General features: G+C 51.7%; 1 protein-coding gene across 1 annotated transcript; it reads left to right on the top strand.

Moving 5' to 3' along the window:
- Positions 1–204: 204 nt before the first annotated feature.
- On the top strand, positions 205–17,334 carry GLDN (gliomedin). The gene is made up of 10 exons (XM_020790030.3): positions 205–744; positions 3,873–3,924; positions 5,011–5,028; positions 6,908–7,006; positions 7,278–7,424; positions 7,961–8,071; positions 12,382–12,465; positions 12,558–12,683; positions 13,468–13,618; positions 16,400–17,334. The coding sequence occupies exons 1-10, from the start codon at positions 373–375 to the stop codon at positions 16,917–16,919; spliced, it is 1,680 nt and encodes a 559-aa protein (XP_020645689.3). The 5' UTR covers positions 205–372; the 3' UTR covers positions 16,920–17,334.
- Positions 17,335–17,645: the final 311 nt, after the last annotated feature.

The raw sequence follows: 17,645 nt of genomic DNA, 5'->3' as shown, positions 1-17,645 counted from the left end.
CTCCCCGGTGTCGCCCCTCCTTGGCCGGCCTCTGGGGCCTCAACGTCGGGCAGAATACACGCCCTCCGCCCAGCGCTCCCTCTTGCCTCTGGGCTGGCCCGGTGGCCCCGTCCATCTGTCTGTCCGTCCGTCCTTCTTCCCTCCCTCCCTCCCTCCCTCCCTCCCTCCGCCGCCCCCTCTCTGCCGGTCTGCCTGTTCGGGCTGTGGGGCGGGGAGGGCGAGACAGCCACCCCCCCGCCGCTCGGCACAAGCAGAGCGCCGGGTGACGAAGGCGAATCGGCCGCCCCGTCGGTGGTCTCGGCGCGAGGGGCCTTCCCGGGGCCGGTGGAGCGGGCGGGCGAGCGGGCGGGGGGCTGCCGGGCATCCGGAGCCATGCGGGCCGGGCCGGGGGCGTCGGGGGCGCCGCTGTGCCTCTGCCTGGCCGCCGTCGGGCTACTGGCGGCGCTGAGCCTGGCCGGCAGCATCTTCCTGCTGGGCCGCTGGCGGGAGCTGAGCGCGGCCGTGCGGGCGCTCCAGGAGGAGGTGGCGGCGGGGGCGACGGGGGCCGGGGCGCATCAGGCCCCCCTGCGCGCCCCGGCCGAGCCCCGCGTCCCGGCGCCCGGGCCGTCGGGGGAGCCCCTGACCGGGCCAGCGGCGGCGGCCGGCCGGAACAAGCGGAGCCAGCGGCGCCGCGGGCTGGCCAAGGGCCACATCCGGGCGGAGAGCGAGGAGATGCTGATGCTGATGACCTACTCCATGGTGCCGGTAAGGACGGGGCTGGCGGCTGGGCGCCCGGCCGGGAAAAGGAGGCGGAAAGGGCTCCGGATCGCCCGCTGGGGCGCTCGCGTCGCCCGCCTTGCGCCTCCAGCCAGCGCCAGGCGGCTTGCGAGCGCCTCAGGAGAAGAGCAGTCCGGCCGGGAAGAGGGCGAGGGGGCCCGTTGGGTTTGGTGGCCCAGCGCAGGGCTGACCACCTCGGGCCCCTCGGGACTCCCTGGCCTCGTGGAAGGAGGGCGCCCCCCCTCCTGCCCTCGACCACCCTCCCCCCCCCCGCGCGCCTGGGCTGCTCAGGAGCCCAGCCCTGGGGAGGGGAAGGGGCTGAGAGCGGTCGCCCTGAACTGGAGTCCCCCCCCCCCCACGCCCATCATCTCCAGCCTGGTTCTTCTGGGTTTCTGGGTCCTGATCGGTCTGCCCCCCCCCCCCCGGGCCAGGCTTTCAGCTGGCACTGGGCTGAGGGAGGTGTTGGGACCCCCGACCCCCGCCCAAGGTCTTCTTCCTGAACCCCCTCCCTCGGGTGTCCCTCTCAGGAACAGCCCCTCAGCTGAGAGGGTTGCGCAGGATCTGCGTGGCAAGATTTATTTATTTATTTATTTATTTATTTATTTATTTATTTATTTATTTATTTATTTATTTATTTATTTATGTATGTGATTTATCTCCCACCCATCTGGTCTGGGTCGACCACTCTTTGTCCAACCTGGATTTGGGCCTGGGAAGGTCCAGCCCCTGCAGGGCTGAGTTGTCATCCTGCCTTGCACCCCAAAGATAAAACCCGCAGTGCTCCCTCCAATGCTCAAACCACATCGCCCTGTCAGAGGTGAGGGTTCCAAGATAAGGGCGGTCCTCTATCCCTGGCATAACGATGTGCATGACTTTTGAGCCGTCGGAATGTAATTTAGCTACATATTCTTATTCAAAAAGCAATGCACTCCATTATTCAAACAGCAGCAAATTGTGCAGAGCTAGGTAACCAGTTACCTCCCGTTTCTTGCGAGGGGACCAGCAGAAGGTGCCCAGGCCCTGCGCAACCAGGGCCGGGTTTGCAAACTCAGGGATGCTTCCCTAAAACTTGTGGGAAACTCCCCCCTCCCTCCCCCCCCCCATTCTCTAACTTTGGCCTCAGAAAGAATGTGAACTCAAAAGGATGAAAGCCAGTATGTGTGTGTGTGTGTGTGTGTGTGTGTGTGTGTGTGTGTGTGTGTGTGTGTGTGTGTGTGTGTGTGTGTGTGTGTGTGTGTGTGTGTGTGTGTGTGTGTGTGTGTGTCCCCTTTCATGGCTTACATAACTAGCCCTTGCTGTTGAGGAGAAAACCAAAAAAAAAAAAAAATCTTCTAATGACCTCCTAATCGCAAGGATTTCTGGTCCTTGCTGTGAGTCCGCGCGGGGTGTGTGTGTGTCCCTGCTTCTTCTCCTCCTCAGGAGAGGTTCAGGAAGGGGCACCTGCAGGGACCCATCCGGAGGAAGAAGGTCCGGGGGGGGGGACTTAGGGAGAACTCCCTTTACTGGACCACAACCCCCCTCCGGAGTGCCCGAGCCTTTGCCTGTACTCTGAGCCAGGCTGGAATTGGCGGGGGGGGGGCATTCAAGGGAGAGCCCACTTCTCAAATAGCGCATTGCACATCCATGGATCCTGTGGGTTTCTCCAGCTGCTGCAGCCCAGGAGGTGGGATGGTGTTCTTCCAGCCTCTGGCTCTTCACAGTTGGATGAAACCAACAGGGGCTGAAAATGCCCAGCTGGACAGGAAAAGGCGTCTTTTTTCCCCCTTTTCTGGACTTCCCTTCTTGAAGAAAAGGTGGCACTGGGCTACCTCTCTCCTGACCAGTAACGTGCTCGGTTGAGGGGGATGCAGGAAAGTCTCAGGGGGACGTCCCTGCATCCCCCCCCCCCTGAGAGCCATGCCAGTCTTTGGGAAGCAACAGAAACCTCACTGGTGGGCCGTGGGGGTCATAGGGGACGCCTCCTTGGAAATCACCCCTCCTTGCCCTAAAACCAGGGGGGAGCGTGCTCCACGTCCAGTTTCCATCGGGAGCGGTGAGGGTGGGAGATGGGGTTCTTGCATCTGCAACAACAGCTGTTGGCCCAAACCTTACCTGGACCTCTGTTGCACGTCTATGCGTGCGTTTAGCGAGTATGTCCGTGCCAAGAAAAGCTGGGAGAGGAACACAGAAATCAGCGGCCATTTCTCCGCACTTCCCATCCTTCTCTTGCCAAAATCATATTATAGGTCGGGTCCTCTTTTTTGCTGCTGCTTCTTCTTCACAGGCTCCCACCGCGAGTGCATCCAGTTGACAAAACACCCACTGATGAAGACGCTCAGCAAAGCGCGAGCAATCAGTCTGCTTTGTTCCTCCTCAACAAAAGCTCAGAAATAAACACAGAGATGGAGGCAGTTTGGGGGGGGGGGACAGTAAAAAAAAAAAGCCAATGTTTCTTGAAACTGCATGAAGTGGTAGAGGAGCGGTCGGATGGGTGGCCAAGAGCTAGACTTTGTCAACGCCATCCGTTGGTTTTTGTTATGATATGATGGAAGAGAGTTTGCTAATGCTGTCTTCCTTGTTCAGAGTCATCCAGAGGCGAAGTTTTGAAATATCTAGCAGAGGTTCTGGGTTGGCTTTGGTGTTCTTGCTTGGGAGAGAAAGGATGAGGCCAACCTTGTTGATACTTTGGTGGCTTTGATACTAGTCTTGATTGTAGTGTTTTGATAGGTTGAAGGCCAGAGTGATACGGTGGTCCTCTCTTTACTCATTGGGTCAGGATCACAATCCTAAGGGAAACCTGGCCACGAGTGATCCTGGCTGGTTCTCCTGGGAGTCTTAAACCCATAACATCGGAAAGGCAAAAAGTTGAGCAAAGCCAACCTGGGCCAGTGGTCCTCAGTCTTCGGCCCTCCAGATCTTTTGAATGCCTTCCCATTGATGGTCCTGGATGGGACGTCTGAGTGCTGAGGCCCAAAACACTTGGAGGAGCAGAGGCGGTGGGAACCACTGACAAGCCAGTCACAGTTAGAAGGCCCTCATCTTAAGTAGGGCTGTAAATTCTTCTGCGTCTCATCAATGCACGAAAGGATGAGGAAACACAAAGTTTGTCTCCTAGCCCACGTTCTTTGTGATTACAGGTGCAGGTGATGCTGGAGTTGTGCAACAGCACCAAAGGGGTGTGCTTGACAGGTAAGACGGCTGCTTTGCGCCCCCCCCCAGGGAACGTGGTGGGGCCACCTTTTCTCCAGCCCCTCTTTTGAACTGTGGAGATTTTTGGGGGGGGGGCACCAACACAAAACAATCAGAAGGACATTATTGATTGGATTCCTTGGACTGCGTGGGAGGGAAAAGGCGTGCATCGCACACGCACTTTGCATACCCGTTCTTTTATAAGAGAGACTCCCTTTGTGTAACAACCCTCTTTCTCAAAGAGACCCCCCCCCCCGAAGTTTGGATTGCGGCTTGTGCCTACGGCAAGAGGGTGCAAACTTGTTTACGTTCTATAAAAGATGGGCTTTAAAGAGCTCTTTTCTCAGTTTGTATTTCTGAAAGTGTTTGACTTCCCCATGACTTCTGTTGAGTTCTTGTACAAATACAAGAATACTTCCCCCCTCCCCCACCAAAGTGAAGTGAGGAGACAAGATGTTGGCAAAGATACTCTGCTGTTTTCTCTTAATTGTGTGGGACATGGCAGGATCCGATGCTTGGGGGGGGGGGACTGAGTTCGGCCGTGTTTGCAACCCAACTGGCTGGCTCCAGACCTTGACAGGATGAATGCGGGGACCAGAACTTTCTCCTTCCTTGGGTTCGTGGGGTGTCTGTCTCCCCGTGGTCCTGGGTTGAAAGCGGACCAATTAAAAGGGTCAACAGGTTGAAATGTGGAGGGAGAAGCTAGGGTTGAGGGGGTGGCTGCCCCATCGCCCTGACCCTTGGCCCCACCAGCAAGGACTGCTGAGAGCACAGCCGAAGAAGAACGCCGGCTTCCCCCTCCATTCCTCCACTTACGCACGACCTTTGAGGGACCTCAGTAGTATTTGTAGTGTGATGTCAGCACTGTCCTGGGAAAGGGTACCATTTTGGACTACGGTTCCCAGAATCCTTCAGCCGACACGCCTGAGGGCTGTGCAGTGGGAAAGGGTGGCTCTGCAGTCCAAATAAGTGCTATTGTTTCGAAACTCCTCTGTGCCTGTTTGGAAGAATTGTTTTACACTTTCTAGTATTAAGTTACGCTTAATGATTTGTTTTCTCTTTTCTCTTTGTTCATTCTCGGTCTAGGGCCACCAGGATTACCAGGTAATAAACTTCTTCTGTTTTGTGCCCTGCTTGCTTCGAAATGAATCTGTAACCAAACTTTTGCATGGGTAAAGGAAGGGACGACAGACATGTTGATTCCTGGTTGATTCCTGCCTCCGTTTCTCTCATCGGGATGTCCCTCCGTATTGGTCTCATCCTTACTAATGAGGATGAGAATGGTAACATTCGTAACATTTGTGTACAAATCATCATATTTTTTGGTCTGCAAAAGTCCCTGGAACTGGCCTAGCTTGTGCTTTCTTGGAGAATTTGCAGCCCTGGATGGTTTTTTTGTATCTTTCTTAACAATCAGCCGGACCTTCTGTTCTTGCTTTGTGTGTGTGAATACGCACATGCTTTGCTTCTCAAAGGAAAAAGATACTGGAGAAATTTTGTGGCAAATACAGAGACCTGGAGTGTGAAGAAAAAAAGATCTTCATTGGTCTTGCTCTTGAATGCAGTGGAAGAATCTTGTGGGCCGTAAAAAACGTCTTGTTGGTGATTGTCCCGTGATGTTCTCTTTTGGAATCTGAATCTTCAAAGTTGCCCTAAATCTCCACTCGCCTTGGGTGTAACGTGTAGCCCGTCCTAGAGGTTCTATTTAAGTCAGCGGGAGCTGCTTTTGAGTGAGTGGTTTTTAGCTGCACTTGAGAGACTGGCCTTTTCTTCCTGAGGATTTCGGCAGGGTGCGGGTCGTCTGAGGAGAAGGAAATCCACCCCACACCCCACACCCCTCAATTTTTAGCACAGGCTAAAGAAGACCTGTTCAGACTGAGGGCCATTCGTGGACTTTGGAAGCCTATCCCAGTTCTGGATGTGTTTCTGGGCCTGTTTCTATGTTCAACTGAACACAGTCTCTTGAAAGTGAATTTAGCATGGCAGCCTTCGGGGTGTCAGAGGACCTCCTTCAGGCCTTCCCATCTCGAACCCCGTATCGACGGAAGTGATATTTCCAGGGTGTCGCTTTCCTCCCGCCCATCCCTTGTCTCGGCCCCAGACCATTTCAAAGCAGAGGCCATGGCTTCTCTCTGTTTTTAATATCTAATCCAGAGGGTCCTTTTCGTTCTATATGATATGGATGAAATGCTGGGTGTTACGAAACTCTAATGACGTCCCCAGTCCTTGTTCTGGGCATTGCTGTAGAAGCAGCTACCATTCCAAGCATTTCACAACAACAAATGCTCATTTAATACAATCCTGCCTCCTTTTTATTGACTTCCGTAGCGCATCTGATGCCAATTTATCCCTGGATGTACTTTATTTGTTCCTATGCCGTTCCAGGAACTAACTTTGAAAGACTACGGAGTGATCTGAAGAGTGTTCAGATGGAAACCATACCAGCTGTTTCATAAAAATAGCCTACTGTATTTTGTTTTTAAATCTGCCTCTGCTTGAACCGATGCAGTGAGACCAGCTGCTATACGGAGAGTTCAAAACTCAGCTGGTCAAGAATCATCTGACCGGGTGGGGCCTGCAGGATTGAAGCCTTGGGAGGTCCTAGATTGCAGAGGCAGTGAAACAACCTTTCTTCCCCCCTGTGCCTCCCCCTCCCTCCCAGCTTCCTTGTCCCCTTGAGCTTTGGATTTTCCCTGGGGCCAAGTTTCCCTGGAAAATGGTTGCCAGACATTCCCACTGTAATGATAAATATGCGAGGTGTTCCGTTCTTGAAAGGACAACTAAGAGTCATTAAGTTTACAAAAGACCTGCTCCTTATTTGTCAATACAGATCAGTGGGATGCCAACATTTGGCAGAAAAGGGAACAATCAAGACATGCTTTTGCAAAGATTGTGCAATGTACCACTCAATGTGCAAAACCCCATGTTTATGTGCAGTGTAGATGGTGTTTATGCATAACCCATGTTTCCTTGGCTTGACCAGGTCCTCCAGGGCTGGACGGATTGCCCGGTTTGAATGGATCAGACGGCCTTCCTGGCATCCCAGGGCAAAAGGGTGACCCTGGAAAAAGAGGAAAAGCAGGTATATTTTATTTTGTGCCGCTATTTTCTCTCTCCCTCCTGTCCTCTGTCTTCCTGCCTCCTGTACAGACGAAAAGCATCTTGGGAGCCACGCATTCCAAGGGTCTCCCCAAATGACAATCCTTGGAATTCCCACTTCTCTAAAATTTGGGTCAAGAGGAGCTCTGGCCGGGCACAAGATGCCTGCAAGGCTGTATTTTTATACCATGCCATGTCTGGTCTTTTTGTTTTTTTTAAATACTTTCCATTTTTTTCCTTTCCTTGTTTGGCAGGACCAAAAGGAGACCCCGGGGAGAATGGCGAAAAGGGAGACTCCGGGGAGATCGGCTTGCCTGGGAAAGAGGGAGCCCATGGGCAGAAGGGCTCTCAGGGGCCCAAGGGGGAGAAAGGAGAGCCAAACAACGAGGTGTCCCTAAAAGGTGAGAGGACAAGGGGCTCGAAGGGAGGAAGGGGCACAACGGGTCATTGGCAGGAGCCCCAGGGGAGGAGGGGACATGGTGTCTTTTTGTTTCAGATGACACTGTGGGCGGGGGTGGGGGTACGGGATGCCAAGCCTCAGCCCCCTTGATTAAAATCATGCCGATTTTTGTTCTTCAAAGGGCGAAGGCTTGGACTCTCTGATGGGTCCCCATGGGGCCTTTGCTGCGTCAACGGACTCACCGCTTAAGCCTTTTTCCTTCAGCAATCCATTTCTTTCCGGGTTGGGGGTTGGAGATGTTTTTGAAGCAGTAGTTCCCAATGGTCAGGGTCCTGGGATTCAGGAAGACACCCCCCCCCCAGTGATCTTTTTTAGTGGTTCCAGATCACGAGTGTTCTTGTCTCCAGTCCTGGAATAAACCCTTCTGGACCGAAGCTGCTGATCTCCCCATCTTGAATCCAAGGCTGCCTTGGAACCTCCATGTTATCGTTTTGGCACAGCATCACTCTTTGTCCCCTCCCCCCCTTATATCCTTAGGTGAGAAAGGGGAGCCTGGTCCTCCGGGGGCCCCCGGTCCTCCAGGCCCACCAGGAAAGCGCAAAGCAAAACCTCCGGCCGAAGAGAAAATGTACAGCATCGAGTGTGCAGGTAAGGGTCCCTTGGTGTTGTAGCGGAGAGATCGTTCCTGTGGGTACAAATATTAGCTCCCTTCTCTTCCCCCCCCCCCCCGGCATAGCGTTGATTACTACCAAGTCATCATGTAGCCTGAAAGAGCCAGAGTATATCCTCTGTACATATCTCGGAAGTTCAGGTGCAGGCGTTTGTTGGCAAGGAAGAATGAGGAGAAGGTGCAGAATTAGAGGGGGCTGAATGTAGACCCCCTGAATAGGGGTAGCAATAGTAATAGTCATCATAAACCGTGATCAACATCAAGATCATAAAGAAGGCCAAAGGATAACCCAGGCCTTTGTCAGAAGATGGAGCGCAGGGTGTGTGTGCGTGTGGCCAGGCTGCCTCCACCGATACCCTCCCTGCTGTCTCTTAGGAGTTGATCTCTGTGGTCTGAAGTCCAACCTGCAGGCAGAAAACTAGCAAATGCCCGCTTGGGCTTTCTCCCGCATTCTAGTTTTTTTCCCTTCCCTTTTACGAAAGCTTCACATTCATGAACTTCCCAAAAGTATTGCAAATAAAAACATCCTCCAGCCCAAATTAAATTCTCACCCAGCTCTGCTGAAAAACGGGCTCCTCCCGCCAGCCTCTTCCCCTCCCTCTCATGTCATCATAGGCGTTTTCACATTTTCAAACCTTTCTCTCCTCTGTTTTTGCTTCATGGTGGATACCCCCCCCGCCTCCCATTTAATTCCACATCGGACAGTGTCAGACCCTAATACAACTTTGTCCTTTTGGAACCAGCGGGTGAAAACACTGGTCTCTCAAATCAGGCACGGGGCCGTCCTCCCGGCTCCACTCCAGAGCCACTCAATGGGGCATCAACCTTCTGCACCTTTTTCTACCTCTCTGGTGGTTCCCCTTGGGGGTTCCTATGGCTGCAGGAGCTGGAGGGTGGCATGAAGATGGATGGGCTGCCGTTTTTCCTGCTGCTCCGCTGAAGCATCCCCTCCTGCCATTTCGGCCCAGGCGTCCGGCCTCTTTGGTGCAGCTGAGAAATCCGTGCTGGCGCTCTCCCCTGCGCCAGCCCCTCAGCCCTTTGAAGGTTGCGATCCTCTTCTGTAGCCTTGCGAGAAGGGTTATCAAGTGACTCGCCTTTCACTCCACCCTCTCCTTCCCTACTTGAGCATCGGATCAAGTCAGGGGTTGGAGGAGTTTGGGGGAGGAAAAGCGCAGTCAATCCGCACAGAGAGATTACAGGCATCTGGGGAGGAAGAGGAGATACGGTCGGTTGGCAGGTGCCAAAAGCAAAGGGAAGATTGGTTTGAGGGGAATCGGGGCAAGAGGGCTGGGAATGCCAAGGTTGTGCTTTAATTACAAAAACTCTCCTGGTGGTCCAAGGAAGCAACTTGGCCTTACAGAGGTGGGCTTTTGATCTCACGTTCTAGGCAACAAACACTTTCTGTGCTGTAGCTTCTTGTGGATGGGTTTCTAACAGCCAGGCCGTGGTGTTGGAAGATGCAAAGGCTGCAGATGATAGAACTGCAGGAATCCCATTTTAGGTGTTTGCCTACAAATCTGTAGGGTTCTGTTGATGGTGGAAGACGGGGATGCATGTGGGCCCCAGCCCTGCCCGTCTTCACGCCCACAGAAGCACCAGAGACCTTCGCCCGTGGGGCGTGGTCTTCGAGGCACCACTGGATGCTCTTTGTGAGTTTACGGCTGTTTCGAGAGATCTGAAAGTGGGCCTTTATAGTCCGATGGCTCGTGCTGGACTTTGGACGAGTTCTCCCACCAGGTGATTGCTTTCCCAGGCCTGGTTTGGCCTCTGCCAGGGGTAAAGAGCTCCTCATCTTGTCCACACTGTTTCTGGAGCGTGTCACCTTTAGTAAAAGAGGGACCTCGTTTGGCGTTAATGAGCCTGTGAAGTGGGAACATGGCCCTCTTCCAGGGCTTGGAACAGAACGTGCCACTTCAAGGATGTTCGAGGAGAACATTGCTGGCTTCTGCTTGCTCCTCTTTACACTATTTCGGGGGCTGCTTGATTAGCTCGCAGAAGGAACTGGCGCCCCACGGATCGCCTCCCCTGCTGTGTCTAGCTTCTGTCTTATCTGTGGAGAAGGAAAGGAGATAATGGGTGGGGTGGATGTGAGCAGCTCTTGGCAAGGTAAGGCCTTGGTTTCTCTGAGCCTGAAGCGAACCCATCCTCAGGCCTCGAACCCATCGCCCGTTCCTCTTTACTTAGGGCACAGGCCCTGCATTCCGATCCTCCCATGTCCCTTCCTGGGACTCGCCCGGAACGGCTTGTGTCCGGAGCACCAACTGGGTGCCCTCCTGACCTTTCAGATTACAGCCCTGTCTGTGGGCACGTCAGCTGGGGCCGATGGGAATTGCAGTCCGAAGCATCTTGTCAGAAGAAGAGGATGACAACAATGACAACAACGGCGATGATCATGGAGGGAGGGTCATATTCTGACATGGGATAAGCCTCCTTCATGCGTTCCCATGAGATGGTGAAGTTCTGAGAACCAAGTACAACACAAGAGGGGGAAAAAGTGCCTTGGCTCTTCCCGGCTTTCCCACTCTGAAGCTCTTTTGTGGGGAGAGGAGAAGCATTTCCGGTTTCCACCAGAGTAGTGGTGCTGGAAAAGGTTTGAGGATCCCGCCCCGCCCCCCTTTGTATGATGGTGTTTTTGAATTGAAGTTGCTTCCATTCTAGATGCCTTCTCTCTCTGTGTGTTAAAAAATAGGTCCCTGCCTCCTCAAGGATTATTAGCAGATTTCCCAAGAACTATGGCTCATATAACCATGGGTTTTGAGGACAGGAAACAGACATTATAAATGATGCAGCATTAGAGGAGGGACTTCTTCAATGGTTCAAAGCATCTGAGTGTGCAACAGATGTCTCTCTCACCTCATGCAATTTGCAAGTCATTGAACTTCGTTTTGTGACTTAAGAGTGGATTCCTCTAATGTCTAATTTCTCCAGTGCAAAAGTCTGCCTGGTTGGCATCTTTTGAATGCTGCTTTCACTTGTATCAACGGGATTGCTATAACCCTTTGTTTTGTTGAGAGACATACCCGGAGGCCATAGGTTCCTTTGACAGCCTGGGAAAGGAGCGCCCCATGTTCATGTTGAAGATGCCGGATGGCATTACAACCCTTGCTTGCGTTGTGTTGGAAACCAAACTCTCCCTTCACCCCCCGAGTAGTAAAAGTCTTATCTCTCTGTCTTGAGCGAGCCTGGTGGTGATCTTTCAGACAGATGGGCGTATCGCAAAGCCATCTCCAGGCCTTGGCCGAGCTCCAACTGAAAACACCCCTGTCCTTAAGACTTTCTGTTTCTTTCTTTTTTTCTTTTTGTTAAACACAGTCCCATAGCTCGGCTGCTGCGTTGGGCCCCCGCTCGGGCGGGCCTTGACTGTTCCTCACAAAAAGATAAAACGCCATCTAAGTGGGTTACTGGTAGAGACTTAAGAGCGTGAACGGGAGGAAGAGGGTTGCCACGTCCCCATCCTTGAAAAAGAGGAGAGAAGGAAAGGAAAGGCTGGCACATCATTTCATACCTTGCCTTACGAGTGAAGGTGAAGAGTTAGAAATGGGCTTCTATGACTGGGTAGGGAAAAAAAACCCTCTCAATTCACTGTGTCTCATTTTATTGAGATATAGAACTGACTGCAACAATTTCTGGAGATCTAGAAACGGCCATCGATATTTGTGAACCGCAGTTAGTCCATGATGAGTTGTCCCTTTTGGGATCTGGGGGCTCTGAGTCTTCTTCCATAAAAATAGGACGTGGGGCAGGGTCTTTGAGAATGGGATCCCTGGCCTAATTCCGATCATCATCATCATCATCTTAGAAATGCTGAGCTGGAAGGGACCCTAAGGACCCATCTAGTCCAGCCCCTCTTTGGGAGGCCAAGCGGGGAATTGAACTCTCAACCTGCAGCTCTGCAGACAGAGACTTAAATCACTCAAACCACGGAGCTCTCCAGCAGTTCATCCCATCACTGCTTTTGATTGACCTGTCCTGACTTTGTCTTTTTCCTTTTCCTTCCCCCCCCCCGCCGCCTTTGTCTTTTACTGTATATTTTTAAATTATTTACACACTCACTTCTAAGATTTTAATCCTGAAAGATGTGTTATAAATAAATAACTTTTTTTTAAAAAAAATGCTTTTTAAAAGACAGTAATAATGAATCAATTCTGTGTGTGTCGTTTGAAGCTGCCTTCAAACAACATTTCGTTTGCTTGCAAATGAAGGTTTGAACCTTGCAGATGGAGGTTCCTTTTCAACACCGTTGTTTCTGTTTCCGTCTCACTTCCTCGCCCACTTTCCGTGGTTTTAGGGGAAACCTGCGCTATCCCCAACGACGACACTCTGATGGGAAAAGCCAAGGAGAAAGCTCATCTCTACCAGCACAAAAAACCTGGTAATCTGGTTTTCTCACTCGCTTGCGCTGGGTGGTGCTTCGCCGACCGAAGCGGGGCAGTTGTGCTGACTTTTTGGGTGTCTCCCGGCCAGAATGCCTCATCGAATCCATCGGAAGCCCGTCTGAGATCATGAAACTGAAGCAGAGCTACGGGGCGTGGATGACGGACCTGGCGAACCGGAGCGATGAAACCATCTGGATCGCTGAGCATTTTACCGGTGAGCTCCTCCCTCTGGGGCATTCTACCTTACAGGATCGTTGTGAGGATGGAACAACCACGGCAGGAAGGAGCCATAAACTCTGGCTCAAGTGCCTTAGGATAGTACACACCAGTGGGGAGGGGTTATTTTAAGTCTCTTCCGAAACAAATGACCATCAAAGGCTGAGCAGCACTTGGAAGCCTGAACCGGCTTCATCTCACTTGAGCTTTCGTGGGAATGGAGCAGCGCAGGGGAGAACGGAGCGGGTCCTGCAGTGGGGGGGGCAGGGGGGGTCTGGTTTCAGAAGCACAGAGAGATCTTCACAGTTGCTGGGGATTTCCTCCTAAACCTCTGCACATTATTGCTGAGTACAAAAACAGGTTTTTTTTTGGGGGGGGGAAGCTTGGAGGGTGGGGGAAATGTCACCCCACAAGGATGGACATTGGAAATTTGGAAAAATGAAGCATGATAAAAAGGGGTCCCATCGAATGACCTACGCCAACAAAATTTAAACCTTTAGCAATGTTTGGTTTCAACTGTTCACACCCATTGCTCATTTGGGGCTCTGGTGTTCACCCCACCCAAGGGGTGGTAGGAGTGTAGGGCCCGGGGCCTTCCAAAGCTGCACCTGATGCAGACAGGAGAGGGATCCAGGGCCAAGAGAATGGTTTTTGTTTGGAGGGGGCGTGGAAACTCTGCCCTGGGTGCCTCCATTGGGAAAGAGATTTACTGGGATGTGTGGAGAAGCCCAGTAGCCACACAGACTCAAAATGTCTTCCCTGCCTGCTTCTTGTTGGAACAGGCCACGTCATCAAAGAATACAAGGACGTTGCTGCATTGCACAACGACAGCTACAACATCACGGAGCTCCCCTGGGCCTACTATGGGTGCGGCCACGCCATCTACGACAACGCTCTGTACTACCAGCGCGTCGGACGCAACATCATAGTCAAGTAAGGAGACTGGTGGGCTAAAATGGGGGGGGGGGGGAATGGGACAGAGTCTCCCAACACAAAGGCAGGTTTGTGGAGTCAGGATTTGGATATAGCTCGGAAAATCTATGTCAGAAAAAAAACCCTTGATCCTCTCCCTCTTCCTGTCCAGAATGTTTCATCATAAAATCTCTTTTCTCTTACATTTTTAGTGCCTCTTTTCTTTCTTTCTTTCTTTCTTTCTTTCTTTCTTTCTTTCTTTCTTTCTTTCTTTCTTTCTTTCTTTCTTTCTTTCTTTCTTTCTTTCTTTCTTTCTTTCTTTCTTTCTTTCTTTCTTTCTTTCTTTCTTTCTTTCTTTCTTTCTTTCTTTCTTTCTTTCTTTCTTTCTCTTTCCCTGGCAGATTTCTGGACAAAATCTGCCTGTCCCTTCAGCGGGCAGGTCATTTTCTCCTTGCTGGCGGGTCCCTGGATTCCAAGCTCTTGCTGTGGCACCCAGCGCCAGCCATCTGCAGGTCATGAGCGCTCCATGTGTGGGGGAGCTGGGTGAGGGAAGGATGAGGCCGCAGCAGAAGCAGCAGCAGCAGCCTCCGCTTCCTTGAAACAGGGTGGCAGGCGGAGGAGGACGTTTCCCGAGCCAGCTGGCTCCAGCGCGGCCTTTGCCCCCTTCAGGCTCTTGATGTGTGGGCCAAGGATAACATCCTGCTTTGAAAAACAGATGTTGGGGTTCTCCTTGGTCTGTCCTGTTAGGAAAGGGACCAAACCAATGACATGAAGGAGGCTCCTGGAATCATCCTGGGTTCCTCAAAAGACACTTCCAGTTCTTGGCAAGGTATTTTTTTAATAACTCCCTTGAAAGGCCTTCCTTTTCAGCTCAAGGAAAGCATCGTGCACACTTCAAGGGGATCACTTGTTATTGTGGGCCGTCAAGTCACCTCTGACTTCTTGCGGCCCCATGAATAAGTCATCTCCAAAATGTCCCGGTCCTCAACCGCCCTGCTCAGCTCTTGCAAACTCAACCTTGTGGCTTCCTTGAGGGAGTCTACTTATCTTGCATTGGGTCTTCCTCTTTTCCTGCTGCCTTCCACCTTTCCCTGCATGATTGTGTGTTTTTTCCCCAGAAAATCCTGCCTTCTCAGGATGTGCCCAAAGTAAGAGAGACTCGGTTTCAAATTTTTTTCCTCCAGAGGGAGGTCAGGCTTGATTTGATCTAGGATCGACTTGGTCATCTTCTTGGCAGTCTAGCATATCCGCAAAGCTCTCCTCTAGCACCACATTTCAAACAAGTCAATGTTTTTCTTGCCGGCTTTCTTCACTCTCCAGCTTCCACACCCGTCCATGGTGATCAGGAATACAAGAGTGTGGATGATTGTGGCCTCGTTCTCCAGAGACCCGTCCTGACACTGGATGGAAGGGGCCCTCATTCCTTCATTCCCTGCCCTTTCTAGTCTCAGGCTTCTGATTTCTTGACTGCAGTCTCCCCTTGGACTAATAACTGAGCTCAGGGAGACGAAACATTTCACTAATGCCACCTGGGCATCTTTTGGATGACATTTCCTGACCTACTGATCTTATTTCATTCCTATTGCACTGTTAAAAGAATTTCTAGGATGATGGAAACACACACACACACACACACACACACACACACACACACTTCAATAGTTCAGAGACTAAACATTCAGCTAAGCTTCTGTAAAGGCAAGTACAAGGTCAGCTTCTGGCCGAATCTCCTTGCGCTTATGAACAATGTGGTTTCCAACCCCCTTTTTATGCTTTAATTCTGTTTATTTCGCTTGATAATGGAAGCCATCAAATCCACCCACCCAGCTGCCTCCCTGGCCAACACCCCGTCCCCAGTTTTCCTCTGCTCCTTCTTTCCATGCCTGCCTGGTGAGAGGAGCACTCTGTGGGGGAAAAGCAAGGGTGGGTGGGGGTGGGTGGGGGTCTTGCCTTCGGCCCCCTACCTAACCTGCCAGGGCCTGCATGGCAGTGCAAGCCTGGTGTGCGTGTGTTTTGCCGTGAGAAGGAAACGGCATTGCCCAAGGGCCAGAGAAGGGGTGAAAGACCCCCCCTCCTCCCACCCCCTCCCTACCATGACTGGAGCATTACAGCTGTTCTTGCTGCTCCCAGTTTACAAAGAATGGGGAGAGGGGGTGGCTTGTAAGATTTTGGGAGTTTTTCGATAGGTTGAAAAAAAGGGGGGGGCATATTCAGAAGGCAGCCATGAAGCTGGCGAGGCAGCTGGAGACCAAGGACTATAAAGAACCGGGTGAACCCAGTTCAGCCTGGAGAAGCCTTCAGATATCTTGAGGGTTGCCACTGCTGAAAGTGGAGTCAGCTTGTTCTGTGTTACACCGGAGGGCAGGAGTAGAACCGAAGGATGGAAAGCCAAGGGAGCAGATTTCGGGTAAATGCTCAATTTCCTAGCGGTTCAGGCAGAATCATTTGTAAGTGATGGAGCTGATCAGCAGGAGAACAAGCTGCCTGGGGAGGTTGACTTCTCCATCACCTGAGGCATTTCAAAGCAGAGGTAGTTGGTGACTCCCGTCAAGGACGCTGTGGTTTCTTACCGCTTTGTATCTCCTGCGGTGAACTGGGTCAGTGTTTCTCCTCAACCTTTGATCTTCCCCATATTTTGACCTTCATCTCTAGAAGCACAAGGGTTTCTGGAAGTCGAGGTCTCAAGGCTCTGGAGAACCGTGAGGTTGGGAGAACCAGATCTCTATTTCCTTTTAGGACACATCAGGGAGGTCTACTCTGTGGTGCCCTTTTCCTTAACCCTGCTTCTTCTCTTCACTCCAGATATGACTTGGCCACCGGCTCATCCAAAACTCTCCCCATCGAAAACGCCTGGTATTATGAACGCATGTATCTCTTTAACGCTTCCAAATCCTACTTCAGCGTCGCGGCGGATGAAAACGGGCTCTGGGTGATGTACCTTTCCCGGCCGGACGAGCACATCATGGTGGCCCAGGTGGAGGAGGAGAGCTTCTCCATCCTGCGATCCATCAACACCACCTACCCGCAGTCCAAAGCGGGCAGCGCCTTCATCGCTTGCGGGGTGCTCTACATCACAGACAAGAACCAGATCCGCGTGGCCTTTGCTTTCGACCTCTTGAGAGAGAAGCCGCTCGACACAAGCTTTGCGTTAAAACTGTCCCTCACAGACGCAGGTTTCATGCTCAGAGCGTCCCTGCCCAAGCAGAACAACTCGACGTTTACCCCTGTGCTAGCCATGCTTTCTTACAACCACGTGGATAAGGAACTTCACACATGGGAACATGGCTTCCTGATGCAATACCCAGTCCAGTTTATCAGCTGAACACACTTTACTACATGCCCCCCCCCCGGTCACGTTTGCCTCTACAAAAAAAACATGCATTTTGGAGACCCACCTTTGGGTCCGTTTGTTCCGTTTCTTGCTATTCCCAATGTGCAACTTTGTTAAAATTGTAAAGTTCTTGAGAACTTCAAGTCAAAAAGGAATTCTTGTCCATCTGCCCTTCCCTAGAGGGGGTGGTATGTCGTACATGAGAAGCCCTTTAGGAAAAAAGAAAGGTAACCTAAATTCAGCCACAGTGATTCAAACCCAGTAAAAATGAAAGCTAAATGTTCATAGCCCTGGCTAGGGTGGGAGAATTTCCCAGTTGCCATGTCCTGATTATTGAAGAAACTTTGGCAAGTTCTTTTGAGAAATGAAGTTCCTGTCTGTCTCAATAAATGTCCCTGCTCAAGGAGTATTGAACTCCCCTGAATTTAAAAAAGAAAAAGAAACACACACAGAGAGATTACAATCCTTTGTGTGTCCATCATGGGCTGTTCTTGGCTTCACAGAACAGAGCCTGCTTCACACGGCAGCTGTTGCTACAAGCCAGCAAAAGCCAAAGAAGCTTTTGTGTTTTCTGCCGCAATGTTTGTGTGTGTGTGTGTGTGTGTGTGTGTGTGTGTGTGTGTGTGTGTGTGTGTGTGGTTGGGGGATAGAAATCTGTGAGATATGGAAAGGTACATTTCAAACGTCCGCCTGCATTTTCAAAAACCTGAGCAATGA

This window comes from Pogona vitticeps, chromosome 12 (genome assembly GCF_051106095.1).
Source record: "Pogona vitticeps strain Pit_001003342236 chromosome 12, PviZW2.1, whole genome shotgun sequence".
NCBI lineage: Eukaryota > Metazoa > Chordata > Lepidosauria > Squamata > Agamidae > Pogona > Pogona vitticeps.
This window is presented reverse-complemented; position numbering and strand designations above follow the sequence as displayed.